Source organism: Pan troglodytes, chromosome 1 (assembly GCF_028858775.2).
Source record: "Pan troglodytes isolate AG18354 chromosome 1, NHGRI_mPanTro3-v2.0_pri, whole genome shotgun sequence".
Classification (NCBI taxonomy): domain Eukaryota; kingdom Metazoa; phylum Chordata; class Mammalia; order Primates; family Hominidae; genus Pan; species Pan troglodytes.
This window is the reverse complement of record NC_072398.2, coordinates 107,892,087-107,914,128: the sequence shown is the minus strand read 5'-3', so window position 1 is coordinate 107,914,128 and position 22,042 is coordinate 107,892,087. Positions and strand designations below refer to the sequence as shown.

The following is a 22,042-nucleotide window of genomic DNA, read 5'->3' as shown; positions in this document are numbered from 1 at the left end:
CATTTCCTCATTCGTGTTGTTCTCTGTGTGTCCTCCACCCCCAGCCTCATTATAGGGTCCACCTCATGTACCACAACCAGCATGAAATCTTTCCTGGCCACCCAAGCTCATATGGATCCTTCTTCCCTCTCATTTATTTAACAGCTATTTACTGATCTTTGATAGAGTGCAGACACTATGCCAGATGCTGGTGAACAAGTGATGAGCAAGAAAAATTTGGCTCCTGACTTCACACAGTGGGCAAGATAAAATACATAATTGCTATGAAGGATACAAACAGAGTTGTGATATAAAATGATGGTGTGTGTGTGTGTGTGTGTGTGTGTGTGTGTTGGGCATAGGTAGGTATTTGACAGGGTACTCAGAGAAGACCTCTCTGAGGAGATGACAAATAAGCTGAGACCTGAGGGGCATGGAGAAGCCAGCCATTGGGAAAGCCTGGAGTCAAGTATGCCAGGCCAAAGAACTGGTGTGGGTAAGGTCCTGTGGCAAGAAGGCCTTGGCATGCTGGAGATACTGAAATTAGCGTGGTTCGGCTGGAGCACAGTGGGTGGGGGAAGGGCATGAAGCAAAACTGGAGAGGCGCTGGGGCCTGGCAGTCCTGCCAAAAATCTTGGGTTTCATACTAATTACATAAGGAAGCCATGAAAGGGTCTTAAGGAAGAAAGTGGTGTGATTCATACTGGTTTTTTTTTTGTTGTTGTTGTTGTTTTAAGACAGAGTCTCACTCTGTCGCCCAGGCTGGAGTGCAGTGGCACGATCTCAGCTCACTGCAGCCTCCGCCTCCTGGGTTCAAGCGATTCTCCTGCCTTAGCCTCCTGAGTAGCTGGGACTGCCGGTGCGTGCCACCAAGCCCCGCTAATTTTTGTATTTTTAGTAGAGACGGGGTTTCACCATGTTGGCCAGGATGGTCTCGATCTCTTGACCTTGTGACCCACCCACCTCGGCCTCCCAAAGTGCAGGGATTACAGGCGTGAGCCACAGTGCCCAGCCAATTCATACTTTTTAAGGTTACTTTGTTTATATTGTGGAGAATAGACTGAAGAGCTAGAGTGAAAATACTGGTTAAAAAACAACAAACACGTAATAAATGAGGTGAAAGATAGTAACTTCATCTAGAGTGATGAAGAAAAGTGCATGGATTTAAGATATGTTTTGGAAATTGGCATGAAAGGATTTGCTGATGGTTTTACATGAGGAGTAAAGAATTAGGAATGAGTCCCAGGTGTCTGATATGAAAACTAGGGGATGGATATAATGTCATTTACTGTGATGGGGAAGTGGGGTATGGAGATAAGATGTGAGAGAAATTCAGAGGTTAAGTTTAAGACATGTTAAGTTTGAGGTGCCTGTCAGATAATTTCTCTCCTGGGCCTGGTTCTTCCTTTGTATGGAAGTGATCCTTGTATTTCCTCATTGGTATTATCACACTTTTAAATAATGATGATTTTATTTTAAAGGACTTGCAGGTACCAAGCATAACAGGAATGAAGAAAATTCTAGGGCTTTTCCAGCCTCATTGACAAGGAAAAAGCAAACTACTCTTCATTGCAGTGTTGACATTTCAAAACTGGCATTTAATTATTTACATACTTTCATATATTAAAGGTACATATACATGTGTATAAGTAAATCTGTATGCGTATATGTGTGTATAAAAGTTTTCAATAGCTCGACTACTCACAGCTATCCTAGAGAATTTTACCAAAGCCCAGGAGATCTTCTGCAGTTTGGAGAACAAAATAAATCACAGTAATCCACCATCCCCTGTAATCAAATACATTTTGACTGAACCCAATAACAATGACTCAGTTTCTAGCAAGGTGCCAGACGCAGCCCTTGTCTTCATTTGACGCTGAGAACCGAGCAGCCAGAAGCCAGTACTCCAGAGCCCGTAAAGCACCGCCAAAAGCGTGGCCTTAGATCACAGATTGATTCATGGGGACGGGCAGGAGTCTCCAGGGAAAACAGCTCATGGGGTAGCTGTTGAGCTTCTATGTGGGAAGTGAGGAAAATGAAAGCTCCTGGAAGCTTGGTAAAGATGAGAAACAAACATGAGCTCCTGGGGTCTTTAATAAAGAGAACTTTGGCTGTAGAAAACAAAAAGATTATTGAAAACTAAATTCACCCTCAACACTAATTAATTGGACACTGGATATAACTGAGATTTGTAAGCTGTTTCTGCCCTTGACCCTGGCTCCAGCCTCTGGAGAATGGAAGAGTGTGGCTAGCACAGAGCTGCGGGTCAGCCCCTCATGAGAGGGAGTTGCTGGTCTAGGTGCAGGTGCTGAGGTATGAGAAACCCAGCCGCCCAGAGCCACACAGCAACACGCCCAGCTGGCCCCGGTGAAGACATGCAGTTTCCTAGGGCTGGGTCTCTTTAACCTGTTCTTTGGAACCCCAGGGTACCCACATAATTGTTCGTGGACACTAAGCAGGTATTTTGCAAGAGAAATCTGGTTTCTTTCGTGTTTGGTGAAATAACTGAATTTTCCCATGCTTTAACTATGTGTGAGGAAATAATTTCTGGTTCTTCTGTTTATTTTCTCTTTCTGTGGTCATACATACACTCACCGTCTTCCTCTGACAGTATTGATTACCAAGCACAATTAAGCACTGAGACAGAAAGTTAACAGCTGAAGCGGGGTCACCTATAGGCAGAAAATAGATTCGTGTCTGTTTAACAGTAACCCAAATAAGAAGCCATGTTAAATAGAGACAACTTTTATTACAATCCTTATAGCATACCTTCCTTTTAACATTATTTTTATGATTTAGCTCCCTCCAATAGGAAATGTTTGGCCACCCACTGGTTTTGTGCTTTATATACTTATTGCTTTAAATGTGTTATTAAAATCTTACCACCAAATTAGGATTCCATGACTTTTCTTAAATGTAAGGGTTTGTGACTTTGAAAAAAATTACAGGTCTGAGTTAGAGAAAAGAAAGTGGCAGTGAGGCTCAAGTTGCCTAAACAGCATGGGAAATATGATACAATTTAATGTTATTTCAAGCAAAAGAGATGAGTCTGAGGATTTTGTAGAATAAGCAAATTTTTGCAAGTGATCTTCCTGTGGTTCTCTCACCCCGCCCCCAGGCTATCTTCCACAATCTGATCACCTGATCCTTTGCTTAAAACTTTGAAGTTCAAACTCTTTAGTGGGCCACACTGGGCTCTCTGTGACCCACTCTCTCTCTAGGCTTATTTCTTTTCTTTTTTTTCTTTTTCTTTTTCTTTTTTTTTTGAGACGGAGTCTTGCTCTGTCACCCAGGCTGGAGTACAGTGGCGCAATCTCGGCTCACTGCAAGCTCCGCCTCCCAGGTTCACACCATTCTCCTGCCTCAGCCTCCCGAGTAGCTGGGACTACAGGCGCCCGCCACCACGCCCGGCTAATTTTTTGTATTTTTAGTAGAGATGGGGTTTCACTATGTTAGCCAGGATGGTCTCGATCTCCTGACCTCATGATCCGCCCGCCTCGGCCTCCCAAAGTGCTGGGATTCCAGGCGTGCGCCACCGCGCCCGGCCTAGGCTTATTTCTTAATTCTTTACCTCTTCCTCCCTTAAAGAGGCCATCCCATCAGCAAGCCCTTGCTGTTCCCATTTCCTCTGCTTCAGTGCTCACCACCATCCTCCAGGAATGCTCTCTCCTTTAAGAGTCAGTTCAAAAAATCACCTTTCCTTTGAGGATTCATTGAATTTTCCTTTCTGGCCCATCGCACCCTGTCCACACCTTCACTGTAGCAATCATCATATTACATCGCAATAACTGGTTTACACACCTGTTTCCACATCCCAGCCTTTGCACAGTTCTTGATACACAGTAGGTGCTCTGTAAATATTTGCTAAATAATGAGTCCTCGGGTTAAAATGCAACTTCCGTCTCCTTTCAACACCCTGAAATTACTCAGAAAAGGAAAAGGAAATGACTGAAGTGTAGACAGTTTAAGCGGAACACAGCAAGTACCCTGCCTGAGGTGCTCCTGGCCACTAGTTAAGGAGAAAGAATAAATAGGGAGACTGAGGTCCCAGCACCTCTGTGGAGCTGTTGTGATTTCTGTTTACAACAGCCTGGCTAAGCAATCTGTGGGACCCAGGGCGAAATGGAAATGTGGAGCCCCTATTCAATAATTAAGAACTCCAAACAGTGACAGTGGAGCATTAAACCAAGCCGGAGTCCTGTCCAACTGCACAGGTGGCACAGATGACCACAGTTGCGTTGTGATGATAATATCAAGAAGTATAGAGCGCAGGGAGGCTGGGAGAAATGTTGGATCCATTTTTTAAGGAGTAGCTTTAAATATGTAAAATTGTTTTCAATTTATTTTCTCATGCCACCTCCTTCATAAGACCCCTATAATTATGTCTGTTTTCATGTATAAGTGCAGAATCGTTTCTAAAGTAAATTATTTTATTTTACATTGTTTCAGGGAAAATGCTACATACTTCTGGTTAGTCCTTAACAAATGCTATGAGCCACACACACTCCACCACTTTCCCCTGAAGTGAACAAGTCACTACTGCATTTTCTCCATTCAGTCCCAAACTTCAGGAGAGGAAAGAGAGAAGATTGGCTGGGCTTTCACAGGAATATGTTAATATGAAACATCACCTTTCATCACTCTTCCACTGATTTTTTAAAAATCTTGCATCAGTTCTCCATGCAGTAGCATCCAGTCTCTCTAAAGGTAATTTTATTTTATAACAATCTTAGTAAATGATAAATTGTTGTATTTAGACCCTAAATTTGGCTTGTCAGACATTATCGTGATGAAATGGCATGTGCTGATAAAGTGAATGAAGTTGTATGATGGGGTATTTTAAAAACTCAGGTGGGGAAGTTGATCTGCACTGCCCCAAGTTCTCCAGCAGGGGGCTGCGAGAGGAGTGCCACACATCCAGCTGCCCACAGCAGCCAGACCCACCGGTCTCTTGCTAGCCCTCTAAGTGAGTACCTGCTCTCCTATGTGGGTACCTTTTATGCCTTGACTCCCTGCCTGTGAGAGTAACAACAGGACCACACACCATTAGTGACTGCAACACTGTTGGGTACAGCAAGGAGGGGAGCAACCCAAGAAGCCAGACCAGTAGACAAATGCCAGGTGGGACCCTTCCTTCAGGTTCTCATCTTGTGCTGCCCATGCTTGGCTGTTAGTCTGTTCTCATCTATATACTTTAAAGCCAGAGAACCCAGAAACATGGCTAAGTTTGTGAAACAAAATCTTCATTTTACTATCCTAATTTCTCTACAACATGAAAGTTTCACTACCCAGCACCAACAGAATACATCAGATTGAATCAGAATTCTTAAACTTGTGAGCTCAGTTTTCTCATCTGCAAATGAGATCATTACCACTCACTTCACAGGGCCCCTTAAAAATCAGCAAGATAAAGTGCAGGGAGGCGACTGGTAGAGTAGGTACTCAAATGTTCATCTCCACATTTTTTGTTGTCTGGGGCACTTGTGTTACTGAGAAGACAGGGCTGCTGAAAAGGAAGAGAAAATGGCTCTCCAAAACAATTGTCGGAGAGAAAAGCTCAGACTGTGAAACACCAGCAGAGCCCAATTTGTACAAGTTTGTCTGCAGATGACTCTGCACCTGCCGCTCCTCGCTTAGATTCTCTCACCTAAGAACACACACAGACGCCCACTCACTGAGCTAAAAACACCTACAACTCAAAGAAATACACACACCAGAACAGAATTAACTGCACAGAAGCACAACAGCAAGTCCATTAGACACATACCTTGCAGGATACACACTGATCTGCTGAAGATGTGTGTGGTGAGAAGTGAACCGTGCACAAAGACTGAGCAGTGTTAGCAGAGGTGATGGGGTAGGGGGGAGGTGGGGAGCCAGAAAGGACCACAGAAACCCACGGACTGTGGAAACCCATAATTTGCAGGTATAGTAATAATATTCTACCTTAACAAGACCAAGGGACATCTCATAGCTTATTCAAATAACTAAACATACAACCTTTGGCCTTCTTAATTACTTCATACCACTAAACTGGCTCTCACAAACATTCCTAATAAAGACCATTAATTGCCCTAAAGGTAAAGTTCAGCAATGGGACCAGGGTTGCTCTTCTGCTTATAACTAGGATTTCATGACTGAGATAGGAACAGTACAGAATAAACCTACATGAGTAGTTATTCCCTAACAGCATGGAATGTGCTTTGAGAAGGTACTTTTATTTGGTTTCCCTAACCATCACCTTACTGATCAACTCCAATACAAAGAGTCTACGCTTCTGGGTCACATGGCAACCGGCATGCCCAATACTAAACAATCAGGAATCCAAATGAACAAAAAAGGCAGTTCAATTTTGTAAGAAACAATATATTTTATTTTTCTGACACCACAGCTCTGGCGAGTGGTTTTGTACCAAATTTAATGGAGGTTACACAGAACGTCTTACGCATGGGAGGGGGAGGAAAGGGAAGGAACCACAAAATTTATAACAAACAGAAACAAAATCCTGGATAGCTTTTAGCATCTGTTCCACTCCCACATTAATAAAATTCACTTGGGAATTCCTAATAAAAGGAGAACAGAAAACAAGGTGGGCAGGGAAGGGTATGATGGGAAAGAGAAAGACTTAGGGGAAAAAAAGACCAGAGAGCATCCCAAGGACAGACCTTTCCCTCTCAGAGCCAAGAGGACGCTCGGCATGGAAGGCGAGGCTTTGCTAGATTTATTTCCCCAAAATAACACTGTGTATTGCAGCTGCCAAAGGGAAAGACAGAGGGAAGCAGAGGGTCACCAGCGGGGGGCACAAAGGAAGGAAACACTTAACTGAGGAGACAGAGCAAAATCGGAGAGAGAAAACAAGAGAAAAATGTGCCAGTGGGTTGGTATATTGGGAGACAAGACAGTGCTGAAGAGCACTTGAACTGAAAAACAAATGTCCTAAGAGTCATTATTTTTCAAAAGAAAAATCTCCCCCCTCCCCCCACCCCTCGCTGAACTTAGTTCCTTTTTTTGTGCTTTTCATTAATACTCTGCTCTGAGGTCGTAGTTTGGTTTTTCTATACACTGCAGTTGAAAGAAAATAGTCCAAAGGTCTGAAGATGGATTCTCCACCTAAAGTAAACAGCCCAGCATTCCTGTTCTCCTCTTGCCCCAAAGACTAAAGTCTCTGCTAAAATCCCTTTTACAATATAGTACAGTACACAGAAAAAAATAAAGCCCAAATCAAAAAAACAAAAACAGAAAAGAATCCTGGGAGAAGCCAGTCCAAAGGACGTAAACATACAGAGAACGGTGCAACACATGACCGATGGCAATTCTCAAAGCACAGCTACAGATTCCCAAAAGTAGGTGCCATCATGGATACCCAAGTCCACAAAAATAATTTTTAAAAAATAAATCTTAAAAAAAACACACCTGTTGATTAAATGAATAATTTGTTTTCAGGTAAATCCATACATTCTCGAGTTCCCCCCTCCCCCAAAGCAGCCCTCGGGTCTCTGTTCTCCTATTGCATGACCAATAGTAAGTACTCCTGGAACTCCCTCAAAGCAGCTCTCAGGACCTGGAATCTCATCTTGACAAGGATCGGCACATCCAATCTTAGCAGCTTAAAACATCATGTTTCCTGGGTTGCCAGGTCCTTGGCTAAATCCACCCATGCCCACGTCAGCAGCCATGCCCCGGGGCCTCATCTGTGGGGGGATCATGATGTTCTGTTGGGGTCCCATCATGCCCTGCATGGACATCATCATGCCTGGAGAGCCCACAGGCCCAGGGTGGGTGTAGAGCCCGGCAGGCCCCCGATCCTTGCCAGGAATCATGCCCACGGCAGCAGCTGGATTGCTCATCAGGGTGGGCTGGCCGGGCATTGTAGATTGTGCTGGTGACATCATCCGATGGTGAGGTCCCATCATGCCTTGTTGGAGAAAGGCTGGTGGTCTCATGGGGTTGTGGCCTGGCATGGATGGAGCTGTACCAAGAGGGATGTCCGGAGTTCCCACTGGCCCTGGACCTCCCATGCCAGGTAATGCTAGTCCCATTCTGGGGGCTTGTTCGCCCATCATCCCCTGCATGTGTGAAAACCCAGGTCCAGGACCCTGGGGCTGTTTACGGCCTGGAACTTCCCCTCGAGGGAAATATTGCAGCGTCTGGCTGGGCTTCTCAGATGGAATAATGCGGGATAGATCAAACTCAGGTATTCCGGTGGCTCCAGGTCGGATGACCTCCTGCAGATCTGGGTCTGTAAACACCGAAGGCATGCTGTTCCCCAGGACAGTGAAGGAGTCAGGACCCCCGGGGCCTCCAGGCTTGCAAAGTGCTGCATCTGCTGAACTTTGGGGCAGGTTGCTGGGGCGGCCAAGGGGGCCTTCTCCTGGGAAACCCATCCCTCCTGGGAAGCTGCCCTGCCCCCCACTGGGGCCATTGTGAGGGAATGGAACCTGCTGTGGGGGAGACTGTACTGGAGGGAAGCCCTGGGGGAAGCCCATCCGTCCTTGAGGTACCATCGGTGGCTCCTGGGACCCATGCCCCATGATAGGATTGTGTGACATCAAGCCAGGCCCCATTGGGACCCCATGAGGAGGTATGTTGGGTCCCATGGCATTTGGAGAGGGCATCTGATTGGAGTGAGAAAGTGGCTGGGTCATTCCCATTGGGCTGAGGGTTGGCATCGGAACCACGGGGTTTGGACCTGAAATTCGAGGATTCTGTGTATTAATGCCCATTCCTAGAAAAATAAAGATATCAAAGGAATCAACTTAACCAAAAATCAACTCAGAAAAACTATAATAAATTAACAAAAAAACTATTGTGCATCCAATGTGCATAGTATAATGCTGGGAAAACATACAACACACAATCCCTGCCATCAATAAGATCATAATACATCTGGGGACATACAAACCAAGAGCTCTACAGGACAATATATTATTGAGTCTTAAACTGTGTGTAGAAGATAGCAAGGGAGAAATTGTCATGTGTGAAAAGTTATAAATTAGCACACAAATGAGTTTCGCCTTCCTCATTGGAGATATTTAATACAGAAGAAAACAATTTACCTGAATGACTCAAGTACGGTCCTTTTGGAGAAATCAGTACTACAATCCCAATGATCAGGAATCATAACAAAGAAACTAAACAGGTAATTTTTCAATTGGCATTTGGCATTATTTTATAAGTGCCTTATAGAGAAAGTATTTAAAACTCGAGATTCCATGAAATGTTCAAGAAATAACTTTTAATAGAAAAGGAAAGTAACATATTCTAATACAGTCCCTGGGACATTGAAGTATTTGGTGTCTCTGTGGAATTACCACCGAGTGTGGCAGGGGGCTTATGCTGTTCCTGGTACATGTACTAACCCAGTTAATTAGAGTTACTGATAAATAAAGAGCATTTGTAACAATCAGAATAGAACTGGAACCAGAAACTCATGGCTGAAAAGTCATGGTCTCTTTGCTGATTGCTTTCACCATCCTGATCATTTTCTGTTAGTCAGGTGGCAGGAGTCGAGGTGAGGGGTGGGTATAGGAATGAAGGTGTACCAAATGTGTAGGGAAGGGAAGGATTTTACTATCTCCCTAGTCCTAAAAAAAAAAAAAAGGCTTGTCTAGGAAACAGGGGCTTTCCACTGTCTGAAATCCTGTGGCTGCTTGTGGTTTGAGGCTGTTCTTCCAGAAAAAAATACTTGAGAACTAAAGACATTCCAACCAGCCTGTTAGAAACTGCTCTCTATATTGCTACATGAGGACCCAAAGAGAAAAACAAAAATAACAAACCCTCAAAACCATCCAGGTACACAGAAGCATCAGAACTATAAAGAAACCTGCTTTCTTACAAACAAATAAGGAATCAAGCTAATAAGAAATTATCTTCCTCTAGTCAAGACACTTTCATTCCACTGAAACTACCTTAGATGGAAGATTTTTTCTACTTGTTGAACTTCCACCTATTCAGGTGTATAGCCATTGAGAAAACGCTTCAAGAGGTTTCTCTTTGGTCTAGCACTCACTCCACAACCTGCCTTTCTGATTTCTTACCTGGCATATTATTCATTGATGGCAAGTTGGGAGAACGAGCTGGAGGGGAGTCGTCATCTGAGCTGGCCACAGTCTTGATAGCATCATGGTATAACGGGGTGGAACTGGGCATTGCAAACTTGGACATTCGAGACATCATAATAGAGAGTGGGTTCTGGGAAAGGGTTGGCTCTGGAGGCATGGTATAAGGTGTACTAGAGGGAAGACTTCCAGGGATATTCACAGAGGCAGGCTGGCTGGCTGTAGGAGGTGGGGGGCCACCTAAAAGGAAGCAAAATAAAACAAAACGGGCAGGGAATTAGATTCCTTTTGAAGGGTATTGGGCCCTATGATTATGAACTAGCAAGGCCAGGAATGAGACAGATGAACAGGACAGTGTTATTAGATCCCAGACACAAATCATCAATCTTCTAGTCAAGCTCTGTGTGAGTGCAGAGGGAGACTGCGGTGTGATATGGAGGTGACATGACCGATCAGCAGATGTGAAGACAAACACACCAGGAATGTGTTAGAAATATTAGTTCAAGCTTGGGGAAAATATGGTTTACAGACAACCATTTCACTGAATAGAATGTGAAATAAGTGGATCTCTTTCCCTTGCCAATCACAGTTTAGAATTCGACTCAGGTATTAGTATGCTATGAAGCCAGACTAGTGATATGATCCCAGGTACTAACGACATCACCCTACACGCATTCTTGATTAATTTCCACAACCAAGATGTTTGAACCAAGAAGGTCTGAGGGGGCTGTTCCACTGTACTGCTTCAGTGAACTGCTACCCCACAGAGAGGCACTTTAGGCTGGTAGGATAAATCTTCTATCTTGCTCTGATTCTAGTCTTTCTCAGGTGGAGACAGCACCAACCTAGTATTTACACCTTGGCACTACTTCCACTGACCACCTCTAGTCCCACTCACAAAACCATCATCATCAGCAAGAATCTCTCCCAGGAAGAAAATCCTCCTAAATTGTAGCTGATCTGTGAAAACAGTGGTCTATCAAGGAGAAGGTTTTGGTAACTGTTTCTGTGGTCAACAGGTATTTACAAGAACCACACAAGTCTTACAGCAGCTTCCCCTCTCTCTGCTTAGGATTATACCCAGAATCTCGATTCAAGGGCAGCCCCTTGCAGTGGGTCCAGTATTTAAAGAAGCCACATTCATCCACTGTTAAGACATTTTATTGCATTTGTTCATTGTGCGAATGTAAATTATTCTGTGAACCCAACACATATTCCCCATTTCCCCTCTTCCTTTTAACAGTCTCTCTGACATACGTATTTTTTGCTGAGATTGGACACTTCTGCATAACCCCATGGAAGCACTGATTATGCACCTTGCCACAAATATGGCCATTTCAACAAAGACTGCCTCCTCTGTCTGTGTACTCAAGACACCAGTTTTCTTAAAGTAACTATCAGGTCTAGCAGTCTCCAGCTACTAGGTGCAACTGTGAGGATGCAAGCATACTGACCTGACTCTACATTTCCCAGCATGGCTGGGGAGGCCATGGTGAGGGGTGCTTTATGGTTTGGAGGGATCCCAGGACTCTGAAGGGGAGGTTTTGGAGAAGAGGTCCATCCCGGTGACGGGGCAGGAAGTGATGGAGACTTGAGGTGGACAGGTGAAGCAGCAGCAGACCCCAAAACAGGGGGGGACTTAATGGAAGCAGCAGCAGCTGGGCCCGCCAGCATGCCTGCCAGCTGCGATGGAGTCTGGGGGGACTTGAGGTTCCCCGAGGGCGAGCCCAGCATTGGTGACTGGACTTGGTGCATCGTGGGAGACTTCAGAGGGTTAATGCCTGGGGAATGCACCTGGCTGCCTGCCACAGATATATCCAAGGGCTTCCGCCCCAGGCCGCGCTGAACTGGAGGAGCTGTGTTGAGGCTGGTGGGGTTACTGGAAGGGTTGAGAGGTAGTGGTGGCATATGACTGAGCCGGCTGTTAGTCCTCTGGTCGGGCCCAATTGGTTCTCTGAGATTCCGCAAGCCACTGTTGCTGCCTGGACCCTGAGACATGGGAAGGAATGGTCTGGGGCCCATGCCATACTCCTGCTGGGGGTGCTCACCAAATGGCAGTGGCACCATCTTCTGCTGAGCAGGCAGTATGTCTGAGCCACCTGGGCGTAATTTCAGCATCTCCTCAGGGCCCGCCCCAGCCTCTCTCATCTTCTGAGGTATCATCTGAGAGTTGGATCCCATGTTGACATTTAGATTGACATCTCCCTTCATCCCACTAGGAACCATCCCAAACTCAAGTTCCCGACCAGGGCCCATCTGTGGGGGAATTCCTTTTGGAAAGTCACCCCTAGAAGGACTCAGAGGGCCCTCAACTGGTATTCGAGGGAAAATGGGGTTATTCCCAGGCTCCATGTGGCGCTGGGAGCCTGGAATCATCCTGTTCATCTCCATGCTGGGCCTGATGCCTTCCATGGCCATCCCTGGGGGAAGACCCAGCTGTTTCTCTGCCAGCTGCTGCTGAAACATCTCTTCAGACAATCCTTGGGGGTTTGGGAAGCGTTCCCCTCGGCCAGGACCGCTGAAAACGCCCTGGCCAGGAGGAAAATTTCGACCATCTGGGATTTTTGGCACATCATCTGGCCAACTGACTCCAGAAAGACCTGGTCTAGATGCAGGGTTGGGGACATTCGGCCCTTCCATTTCAGAGTTTATCATGCCTGCAAATCCAGGGAGGCGCATCTGGCTCCCTGGCATGTTGGGGTGGGGAGCCATGCCCCTCGGGGGCAGAGAATGTGGCATGTTGATACCATCAGAAAATGGCTCTGTACCCCCAGGTGCCCAGCCTTCACTAGGGGTCATCTGGTATGGAGGGGGGGGTCCTCGGACCACTCCCCGAGGCCCGTGCTGATGGACCATCATGTCCTGGAGGGAACACTGCTGGACAACCACTTGTTCCTGCTTCCTCCTCTTTTCTTCATAAAACTCCTGCTGCAGTTTCAGCCACGCTATCTGCTCGGGAGTCATATGGTCAAGGTGGTCGGGTCCTATGGTCCCAGACTGGGAGTTCATAGAAGGTGGAACCATTTCATCTGGAGAAAAGGGTACATCTCTATGTCCTTGAGGGCCAAATGGAGCTCCCACGTCTGTCCGGGGCCCAGGTCCCTTACCTAGGCTTTGGGATTGGGCCATCATGGCCTGTATTGGCCCTTCTGGTTTTTTCTGAGGCCCATCTAATACCCCAGGATTCTGCTGGGGTCCCCCACTTTGTGCTCCTGTGAATTCTTTCTCATCAGGAAAAAGCATGCGCTGGATATCTCTGAGAGTTTGTAAGGAGCGCTCCCGGTGCTCCAGCTGCTCCTGAGATAGGCCATCGGGATTCTCTCCCAGTGTGGGGGGCTCGCCACTGGACACTGGTGGAGGCGGAGGGGCTTTGGGATCTGCTGAAGAGCTATTGCTCCCCTGGGAGACAGGGGTCACTGCCCTATTGTTGGGAGTTGAGTTGGGCCCAGTACCATCTGGGGGCAGTGGAGTGGAGCTGGCAGGACTTCCTACAGAAGGAATCAGTTTGTTTTCTACCCCAGGACTCTCCCGGTCCAGGGGACGTGGGGGTGCGGCAGGCTTGGGTGCTGGTGCCGGAATGGGTGGAGTTGGCTGCAGTCTGGTATTCTGGGAAGAATTCTGGTCCTGGTTGGCCGGAGCTGGGGGCTGTTGTGGGAGAGGTTTCGGATCATTCCGAAGGGCAGATATCTGTGTGTTCTGAAGACAAACAAATAGTTTAAAAATCATTAGTAAACTGAACAGAAGGGCAATTAAAAGAGAAAGATATGTTATAAAGGAATTGTCCCCAGGCACATAAATCTAACTGACACTGGCTGTAGAAATTGCTCACGTACAACCCTCTTTTGGGCATGGAGACATTTTGATTTTTTTTTTTTTTAAACTTACTGTCAAATGGTATCCTCTTTCCCTTGCTGAAGATTAGGTTTCAATAACTTTAAAAGTATGCCAGGGGAGAGCCACTCTGCCAAAGTGAATACATTTCAGTATCTATTTTGAGGAACAGGTTTGATATCACATGTCTACTATGTGTTTCTGATTCAGAGAGAGATTAGTTTCTTGGTACGTGGGAGGCTGTACCTAACACCTTTTTCTTTTCCCTGAAAGTATAACTGGGTATGTAGACTTCTCATTGTCAATCAAAAGGCCTGATGTTGCCATCTTGAGAGAGAAAGCGTAAGTCACTTGCAGCTCTCTATTCTACCAGCCGAGGAAGCAGCTGCTCCATTTCAACGTCTCCTCTGGCAGGGTGACTACTGAGGCACTCCCCTCCTGGAGTTTCCAGGAGGCCTGACATCTCTGGTTTCTGTTTTTGGTTGGTGATCACTGATTCCACATTTGATAAGAATTTGTACATTAACTGTAGTGAGATAATCTGCAGGCAGGAAGCTTCTGTGGAGAAATCTGAGGCTATCTAGCTCATGGTGTCTCTTGAACTGTTCTTTCCAACAGGCAGTAGACTGCCCTTTTTTAATATGCTGGATGATTGCCTTATTATTGTTTATTAAGTACCACTGCTATACTAAGTCCAGGGTAGAAGCACACTCACCTACAATAGGTGACATGGACACCTTGAATGTTTGGAAGAGAGATGTGTATGTTCTGGGTCTAAACCAAGAGCACTGCTGAAATGTAAGAGGGCACTGATGAACAGAAGGGCTTGATCTACAAACCCTGTCTCAGAGACCTTTCACCAAAGGCCTTTCTCCAGACCCTTTTCTCGTGTTCATTTGCTCCTACTTGTTCGCTTAATCCAGTCTGTATTTCCAAACCCTTCAGGCTCTTACCTCCTCACCTACTCTCTGGAATGTTTACCTGTGTGCAAATATGTAAACAAATAATTACGTGTATCTCTGCATATGAACAATTTGTGTTGTACACACATGAAAACATATCTTTGAGCACTTATATTCTGTGAATATATATATAAATGTTGGATTTTGAGGTATCCATGCACTTCTGCCTATAGGTATCGAGTTGTGTGGGTAAGATCAGCTGAATCTTGTATGATTCTGTACAGTTAAAAGTATATTTCATATCCACACTCCTAACTGGAGTGTAGAGGTCACCTTGATTTTCCTTCTAGTGCCATTTTAAGTTTGGTTTTGTTGGTCAGGTTTTGTTTGTTGTGGGTGGATACTGATTTCATATAACGAAACCATGACGGCAGAAAACATTTAGATGTGGAACAATGGATTATTCTCAATTCCTTCCTTAACTCCTTTCCTGATTTTAGTAACAGAGAAGGTGTAGGTGTAGGTATTAAGGTGTAGGTATTAAGAACTGCCATTAAGTCAATAAAAGGTTGGTTTCAGTTACACTGTACCATATTCATTCCAGGACAATAAGCATTTTAAATATAATTGTATGCATCTTCTACCCTTGAGTAGTCAAGATGCATGGGGAATGTGAAATTCCTTTTCTAAGTTTAGGAAGGCCTAAGCTCTGCTTATGTCTACAAAGATGGAGACTTTTCTGATACACAAAATTGGAAAGATGTCACCTGTTTTATCTTGAATTGTCACTTTGATCATTTATTGTCAATTAACTTTTCCCATGTTTAAAACTCATCCCAGTATTAGATTTCATGCTCCCTGAAAGCAGGGACTGTGTCTTGAACTTCTTAGTATCCCCCATAGCATTTGGTGCAATGGCTTGACGATGCCAGATACAAGAAGTATCTTTTGGTTCAATTTGGTAAACTACATGCATTAAAACATCCACTGTATGCCTTTTTTTTTTTTTTTTTTTTTTGAGACAGAGTCTCACTCTATCACCCAGGCTGGAGTGCAGTAGCACAATCTCGGCTCACTGCAAGCTCCGCCTCCCAGGTTCAGGCCATTCTCCTGCCTCAGCCTCCCAAGTAGCTGGGACTACAGGCACCCGCCAGCATGCCCGGCTAATTTTTTGTATTTTTAGTAGAGTCGGGGTTTCACTGGGTTAGCCAGGATGGTCTCAATCTCCTGACCTTGTGATCCGCCTGCCTTGGCCTCCTGAAGTGCTGGGATTACAGGCATGAGCCACCACGCCCGGCCACTGTATGCTTTTTCTAATGGAGTTTATAGCAGGTGCTTAAGATCCAGATAGAAAACAGACTAACATTTATTACAATTTTACAAATATCAAGGAATTAAAAGCATTCAATGGTCTTATCACTTTGAAATAAATATGAATCACTCTGAAAGTCGATGAGGCTCTGATTATGATACTGTCATCATGTACTCTAGAAGTTTTAATTGTTGCTTTTTTTCTGTTCTTTCTTTGTTATTCAACTAGCTCAAGAGTGTTATTTTTTAAAAACCTGCTCTGTACACAGGGTCTGAATTTAGATTTTCCCAGAGACGATTACATGAAGGAAATCCAAAGATATCTGTATAGCTCCTCTTTTAGTTTGCATCTTCTTCCCCCTAGTAATTCATCAATCTACCAGCTTTCTCGTAGAAAAGGCTAGTATAGTATGATATGCCTAATGCCCCACAATGCCAGAATTAGGTTAAATGCCAAGAACGCAACTCATGCCATCAAGACTACCTTCCTATCAATTAAATTCACCACCTCCTTTCCTTTGCAGTCACTGTAGAATCATTAAACCATTACTCAGTTTCTGAAACAACATACCAGAGGCGCTGTGCTTCTCTCTGTCTTGTTGTTAGAAATGTTCTGGATGTGGAAAGAGACGATAGTTTCAACCTGGCCCTTCAAAACAGCTTCTGCAGCTCTGCAAAGATGGAAGAGACAGCACACACTAGAACTTGTTTCTATTTCACTAACTGTAATTCCAAAGCACTTTAACCACACAATAAACTTGTAAGGGAGAGGAAGGAATAGAAAGAACCACCAGAAATGTTGAAGAAGAAATCAAGACAAACATGTTTCATTATTTATATTTACCACTTATCATCAAACTTCTAAAATTAAAAGACAGCCATTAGCAAATCCCAAAAGAGGCATTAAAAGACAAAAACCAAGATTTTCTCCTGAAACCAATCCGCCGTGGTAGGTGTTTTATAGAGAATCCGAGTTCAAAATCCCAACCCAAGAAGGGGGAAGATGAGATCGTACAATACCTAGTGATAGTTTAAGGCTGTTAAGATTCACTTTTTATCTTAAGTGGAAAAAAAGTCAGAAAACCATATATGTAGGGTATAATCACAATTCTGATAAATAAAAATTGATGCATCCATCCACTAAAAATTTATATATAAAAATGTTTACAGTAGTTATCTCTGTGAATTCCAGAGATATTAATTTTTAGTTATACTTTCTAATTATTCTAGAATGGACATTTGTTACTTGTGCTGTTTAGAAAATAATAATAGGTAGGTTGCAGAAAAGTGTGTATTGTGCAATCAATTTCTTCTGTTTAAAAGAGGTATATATGGCCAGGCGTGGTGGCTCATGCCTGTAATCCCATCATTTTGGGAGGCTGAGGCAGGCAGATCACCTGAGGCCAGGAGTTCAAGACCAGCCTCGCCAACATGGTGAAACCCCATCTCTACTAAAAAATACAAAAAATTAGCTGGGTGTAGTGACGGGTTCCTATAATCCCAGCTAATCAAGAGGCTGAGGCAGATGAATTGCTTGATCCCAGGAGGTGGAGGTTGCAGTGAGCCGAGATCTGCCACTGCACTCCAGCCTAGGCGACAGAGACAGACACCATCTCAAAAAAAAAAAAAAAAAGAAAAAGAGATATATATGTATATTTGTACAAGCACGAAAAATTTCTGAAAGGGAAGCAAAGGATGTATTATCAGTGGTTGCCTCTGGGGGAGTTTGGGTTGGGGAGGTTTTATGTTTTATCTGTACTGTTAACTTTAGGTGATAATAAAAGATCAATCTGCAATGGGAATAAGAACTTAGGTCCCCAGACAAGCCCTGCCCAACAGCAAGACACAGCCATCAACTTACTTATTGGCCATCTCAGTAGAAAACACGTACACCACTTTGGCTGGAGTCTTCTGAGCAGGTGTGGGCTCTGTGGCAGTAGTTTGGCCATGGGAGGGGGTAGAAGACCTGGGGGCTGTAGCATTTGATGGGGTCATCGAGTGTGGTGTGTGCTGGGAATCCTGGGACTTTATGTGGTCAGCAGAATTACATTCTAAAAGAATAAAATGACTCGTCATAGAAAGAATAAAATTTCCTTTCTTCTGCCAGCATATATAGCATCACAACACAAACCCACCTTGAGAATTTCAAGGAAGTACCACCTTGCTAAGAGGAAACCTCTTCTACTTATAAAATTTCAAATACTCTTCTCTCTCAAATGACTAACCATAAAGCAGTCTTCCCCAGCTTCCTTACCTCTCTATTACACCTCCTTCATATATTAGTGTAAATGTCCCTTCTTCTGGTAACCTTTTTGAAACCTCCTAGACTTAACTGGGGATGGATCTCACAGCCCTCTAATTTCTCTTATTTCAGCATTTATCATATTTTACTGTAACTGTCTAATAATCAGCTTTCTAGGTGCATTCAAATCTTTGAGGACAACAGCTGTATCTATCTTGCTGACCATGGCCCCCCAGCATAGTGCTGGCACTCATAGCAGGCCTGCCAAAATACTTGAGGGAGGAGGGGAGGAAGGAGGGGAGAAACAATCACCCAAGTTTCCATTTCTAATTTGGGTTGGAAAATCATACTTCCATTCCTTGAATACTAACTTCATGTTCTGGCCTACAGTTAAGACTTTTGGTCTTACACTAGGAGGAAAAAGCCTAAAACCACAGCTGTTGGTCCCATACCCTTCTTGGCTCACTGCATTTTGGTGCCTGCCAAATCTCTACACATCTGGTAGCCACTCATTCCTGCTACACTAAAATCAGCTGTAACAAATCTGGACTACTGCCAGGGCCATTAAGGCTTCCTCTTGTGTCTGAAGTCTGGCAAAATGGCAACTAGAGAACACAAGACCCAAGCCTTGGAGGATTGCTCTGATGGAGAAGAGAAGGGGATACCAGAAAAACTGCCCCAGTGGGGGCCACTGGCACAGACAAACTAGAGCGACTGGCTTGAAACTAAAGTACAAACAGCATAGAGGCCAGAAACGTGTACGAACAGGGATAGGCCTGTGAAACATCCTACCATAACCCCTAAACCGTTACATCCTTAAGGGCAAGAACTCCTCAACTAGGAGGTTCCAAACAATTCTTCAGTTAGTAACAAAATGAGAAGAAATAGTTCCATCATAAACTGTGAGAACTCATGAATCTGATACCTACTCTCCCCACTTGTCTGATATTAGGCTCTCTGGCCTCTGTCGAATGTCAGAGGCCTTCCCTCAGGAACACCTACTTCCCTCTGAGTCTCAAAGATCTTATAGACATACCTTTAATGTCAGAGTCATCGTTTGGAGTCCCAGGATCTCTCTGATCAAAGGAGTCGGCGGAAATACTTCGCTCCCTTTTCCCCTTGCCCTTGGCACCATTTCCAGCCCCATTCTTCAGCCCCATGCTCCCACCTGGGCCAGGGAGTGCTTTAGGGGTATGGCCCCCACTCTTGGAGTCACAGGGGGATGGCTGGGATTGGCTGGCTGAGCCCCCCTGTTTACCCTGATTGGAGAATTTGGAATCCAGCTGGGGGTTTCCAGATGGGGACATCACTGTAGGGGGACGGACCATCACCTCCTGCTTTGACTTAGGGCTACTAAAAGAAACAAATAACAAAGGAAGATCAGACACCAGATACAGCTGGTCAGCACAAATTAGGGAGAGGCAGTTTCTATTGGGGGTCAAGGAGACCCTTAGGACTAAAATAACCACCCCATGATTCACCTCAGCCATTTGCTTGCTCCCGCCACCCCGATCCCATCTCAGAGCTATCAACAGAGAGGAGGATCAAGCAGAGTGGCCTGCCAGGTTTCAGGAACCCTAGAGTCACATGGGGACCCATCTCCAGGGCTTCTGTCAATAAAGGACAACGGTTTCTATGTACATAGAGAGGTGACTCTTACACTAAGACTAGCTCAGAGTAAACAAACAGGCATCGTTAAGATCAAAATACTACCCACCCCCAGGCTGATGACAAGGAACAGCTGTAGGAGAGCCTCACTTCCCTGTTGGAAAATGCAAGCTGGTCCCAAAGAGCACGCGAGCTGGTGACTGTCAGGTTAGGGAAATCCTCCAGGATACTAATCCCTCCCAACAAGCAGTATTACACCAAAGCAGATAAACCAACCACTGCCCTCAGGGAGTGAGGACAAAATTCTTTTAAAGTAACAATTTAACTACTGTGAAACCGAGGAAAAAGTAGCATAGTGGGAGTCCGGGGAATAACGTTTTAGTTCTACGACATTAGGCTTCCTCACCATTCCAGGCCTCAGTTTCCTTGTTTGCCAACTTGGGCAAACTGTACTGGTTGGTCTCTATGGTCCTTTCGTTTGTGCTTTGGCAGGGAGGTGCGTGGAGAGGTCAGGGAATGATGGACAAAAGAATAACAAAGGAAAACTCTAACATAAGCTTTGATTACACTGTATCCTGCTTACTGTTATATTACTATTTACTAGTCTATTTTCTCTTCCTTTCCCATTTGGGTTTCATTTACTTCTAATTCAACATACTGTTTCACCAATGAGTGTTCATGGTGTGCCTATGGCATCCCCAAGGGGCTGCAGGAAGAGGCCCCAGCCCTTACCTCTGTGTGTTTCCTGATGGAGAGCTCCTCACTTTAGGGTTACTGGAATGCATTGATTGAAATCCTGAGCTTGCAGTCACAAACGGGACAGGCTCACCGAGTTCCTCTCGGGTTGCAGCAGAAACAGCTGCTGGGGGCAGTGGCACTGGCCCACTGCTTGCTGGGTGCGTCCCTTAGCGCTCGCTGCCTGTATGCCTTTTTCCTCTTTGTTTTTCTCTGCTGTGGAAGTGGGTCCTTTCCCCTTGCAGCTCCAGCATTCTCTGGGTGCGTGCCTCCTGCTGCCAGAGGAAAATCTCGCATCTCCAGGGCATACTACAGGAAAAGGCCACCCAAAAAAAGTTGGGAGCAAAAACAGAGACATAAAACACCCTCACAACAGGATCAAGGTGAAAGCACTAGCCAACTCAGCGAAGCAGCTAGACCATGCCTCCACTTCCATCAGGGTGAAAGGAAAGGGTGATGCTCCCATTGTGGACAAAGGCTCAGGGGCCACACCAGCTGGAGGGTGACTAGGACTTCCTGCCAAGCATGCAAGCCTCCCCCGCAAGCAGCATGGACCAGGCAAGGGTGAGCAGGTGAGAAAGGCAGTTTTCTCTTTAGCTATGTATTCTCCCTTACATTTCTGTAGTTTTGAATACAAAACCCTCAAAAACTTGTGTCTTTCTTTTTTCAAAACAATGCTTTGAAACCCCTAGGTACCGCAGATCCATAGTAACTATCTGGTGTTTCAGTTCTGATGCAAACAACAGCACTGAAATGAAACAACCCCCTCAATTTCAAACCATGATGCAAATTAATCTATGTTTACACTCTCAGGGCCTTGGGGGTGGGGGGACTTTAAAGGAGGTACTTCTGAAATCAAATATTGAACCAACACCAAATACAATCAGTTCTGCCCCCTGATTTCCATGATCTTTCTATTAAATTATGCCAAGTATGTGTCTAGTGTTCTCACTGCTTAATGACAGGGACTGCAGGCATGGGTAAGCATGGGAATGATCCATAATTCTGAAAGTAAAAGAACATCTTTGAAGGCTAAGATATTTTTTGAGCCAATTTGCAAGGCTAATTTGAAGCATAAAGGTCAAGAAAATATTCCCAAACCTAGCTAGAGAACAAATGAGAAAGTCCTTTATTCAGGGAAGCCTAGACAAATTCAGGTAAAACCAAGACATACTTTTAAGTCTCTGCTCCCTCCCAGGGTAATTCCATTATGGTTTTCTTGTAACCACTATCCTCTTATCAACCCCCTTCCAGCTTCTAGTATCTTACTGACAAAGTATAGGAATGAAGGAGGAGAATATTAGGTGCAGGACTAGTGACTACAGAACCAAAGGGAGTTAGAAACAGCTCAGGTGTTGCAGCTTACATGTACTTTG

At 44.9% G+C, this 22,042-nt stretch overlaps 3 protein-coding genes across 7 annotated transcripts in view; 1 reads left to right on the top strand and 2 right to left on the bottom strand.

Annotated features, from left to right (window-relative positions):
* Positions 1-22,042, top strand: part of ACP6 (acid phosphatase 6, lysophosphatidic) — a 71,462-nt gene that overhangs the window by 40,781 nt on the left and 8,639 nt on the right. Inside the window, exons 10-11 of one of the 3 annotated variants that reach the window (XR_010158833.1) lie at positions 4,429-4,686; positions 11,281-20,976. The exons of 1 other annotated variant lie outside the window; for it this stretch is intronic. Coding sequence is in view for 1 of the 2 variants with exons in the window: in XM_009427552.4 (XP_009425827.1) it covers positions 1,461-1,523 (63 nt within the window). In the remaining variant the exon portion in view is untranslated. Of the gene's footprint in view, positions 1-1,460; positions 3,254-4,428; positions 4,687-11,280; positions 20,977-22,042 lie in introns of those variants that run through there. One more of the 3 variants, XM_009427552.4, reaches the window with a different exon arrangement.
* On the bottom strand, positions 6,330-20,798 carry BCL9 (BCL9 transcription coactivator). Of its 3 annotated transcripts, none has more exons than XM_016924361.4 (7): positions 20,664-20,798; positions 19,360-19,676; positions 17,943-18,132; positions 16,653-16,752; positions 11,492-13,733; positions 10,017-10,277; positions 6,330-8,704 (listed from the first exon to the last, which is right to left on the bottom strand). In XM_016924361.4, the coding sequence occupies exons 1-7, from the start codon at positions 20,714-20,716 to the stop codon at positions 7,587-7,589; spliced, it is 4,281 nt and encodes a 1,426-aa protein (XP_016779850.1). In that variant the 5' UTR covers positions 20,717-20,798; the 3' UTR covers positions 6,330-7,586. The 3 variants fall into 3 exon arrangements, with proteins under 3 accessions (XP_016779850.1, XP_024210707.1, XP_024210709.1); XM_024354939.3 differs by having other exon boundaries at positions 6,330-8,668; XM_024354941.3 differs by having other exon boundaries at positions 19,582-19,676.
* LOC129137541 (uncharacterized) lies at positions 20,757-20,963 on the bottom strand. The gene has a single exon (XM_055078628.1). The coding sequence runs from the start codon at positions 20,961-20,963 to the stop codon at positions 20,757-20,759; it is 207 nt and encodes a 68-aa protein (XP_054934603.1).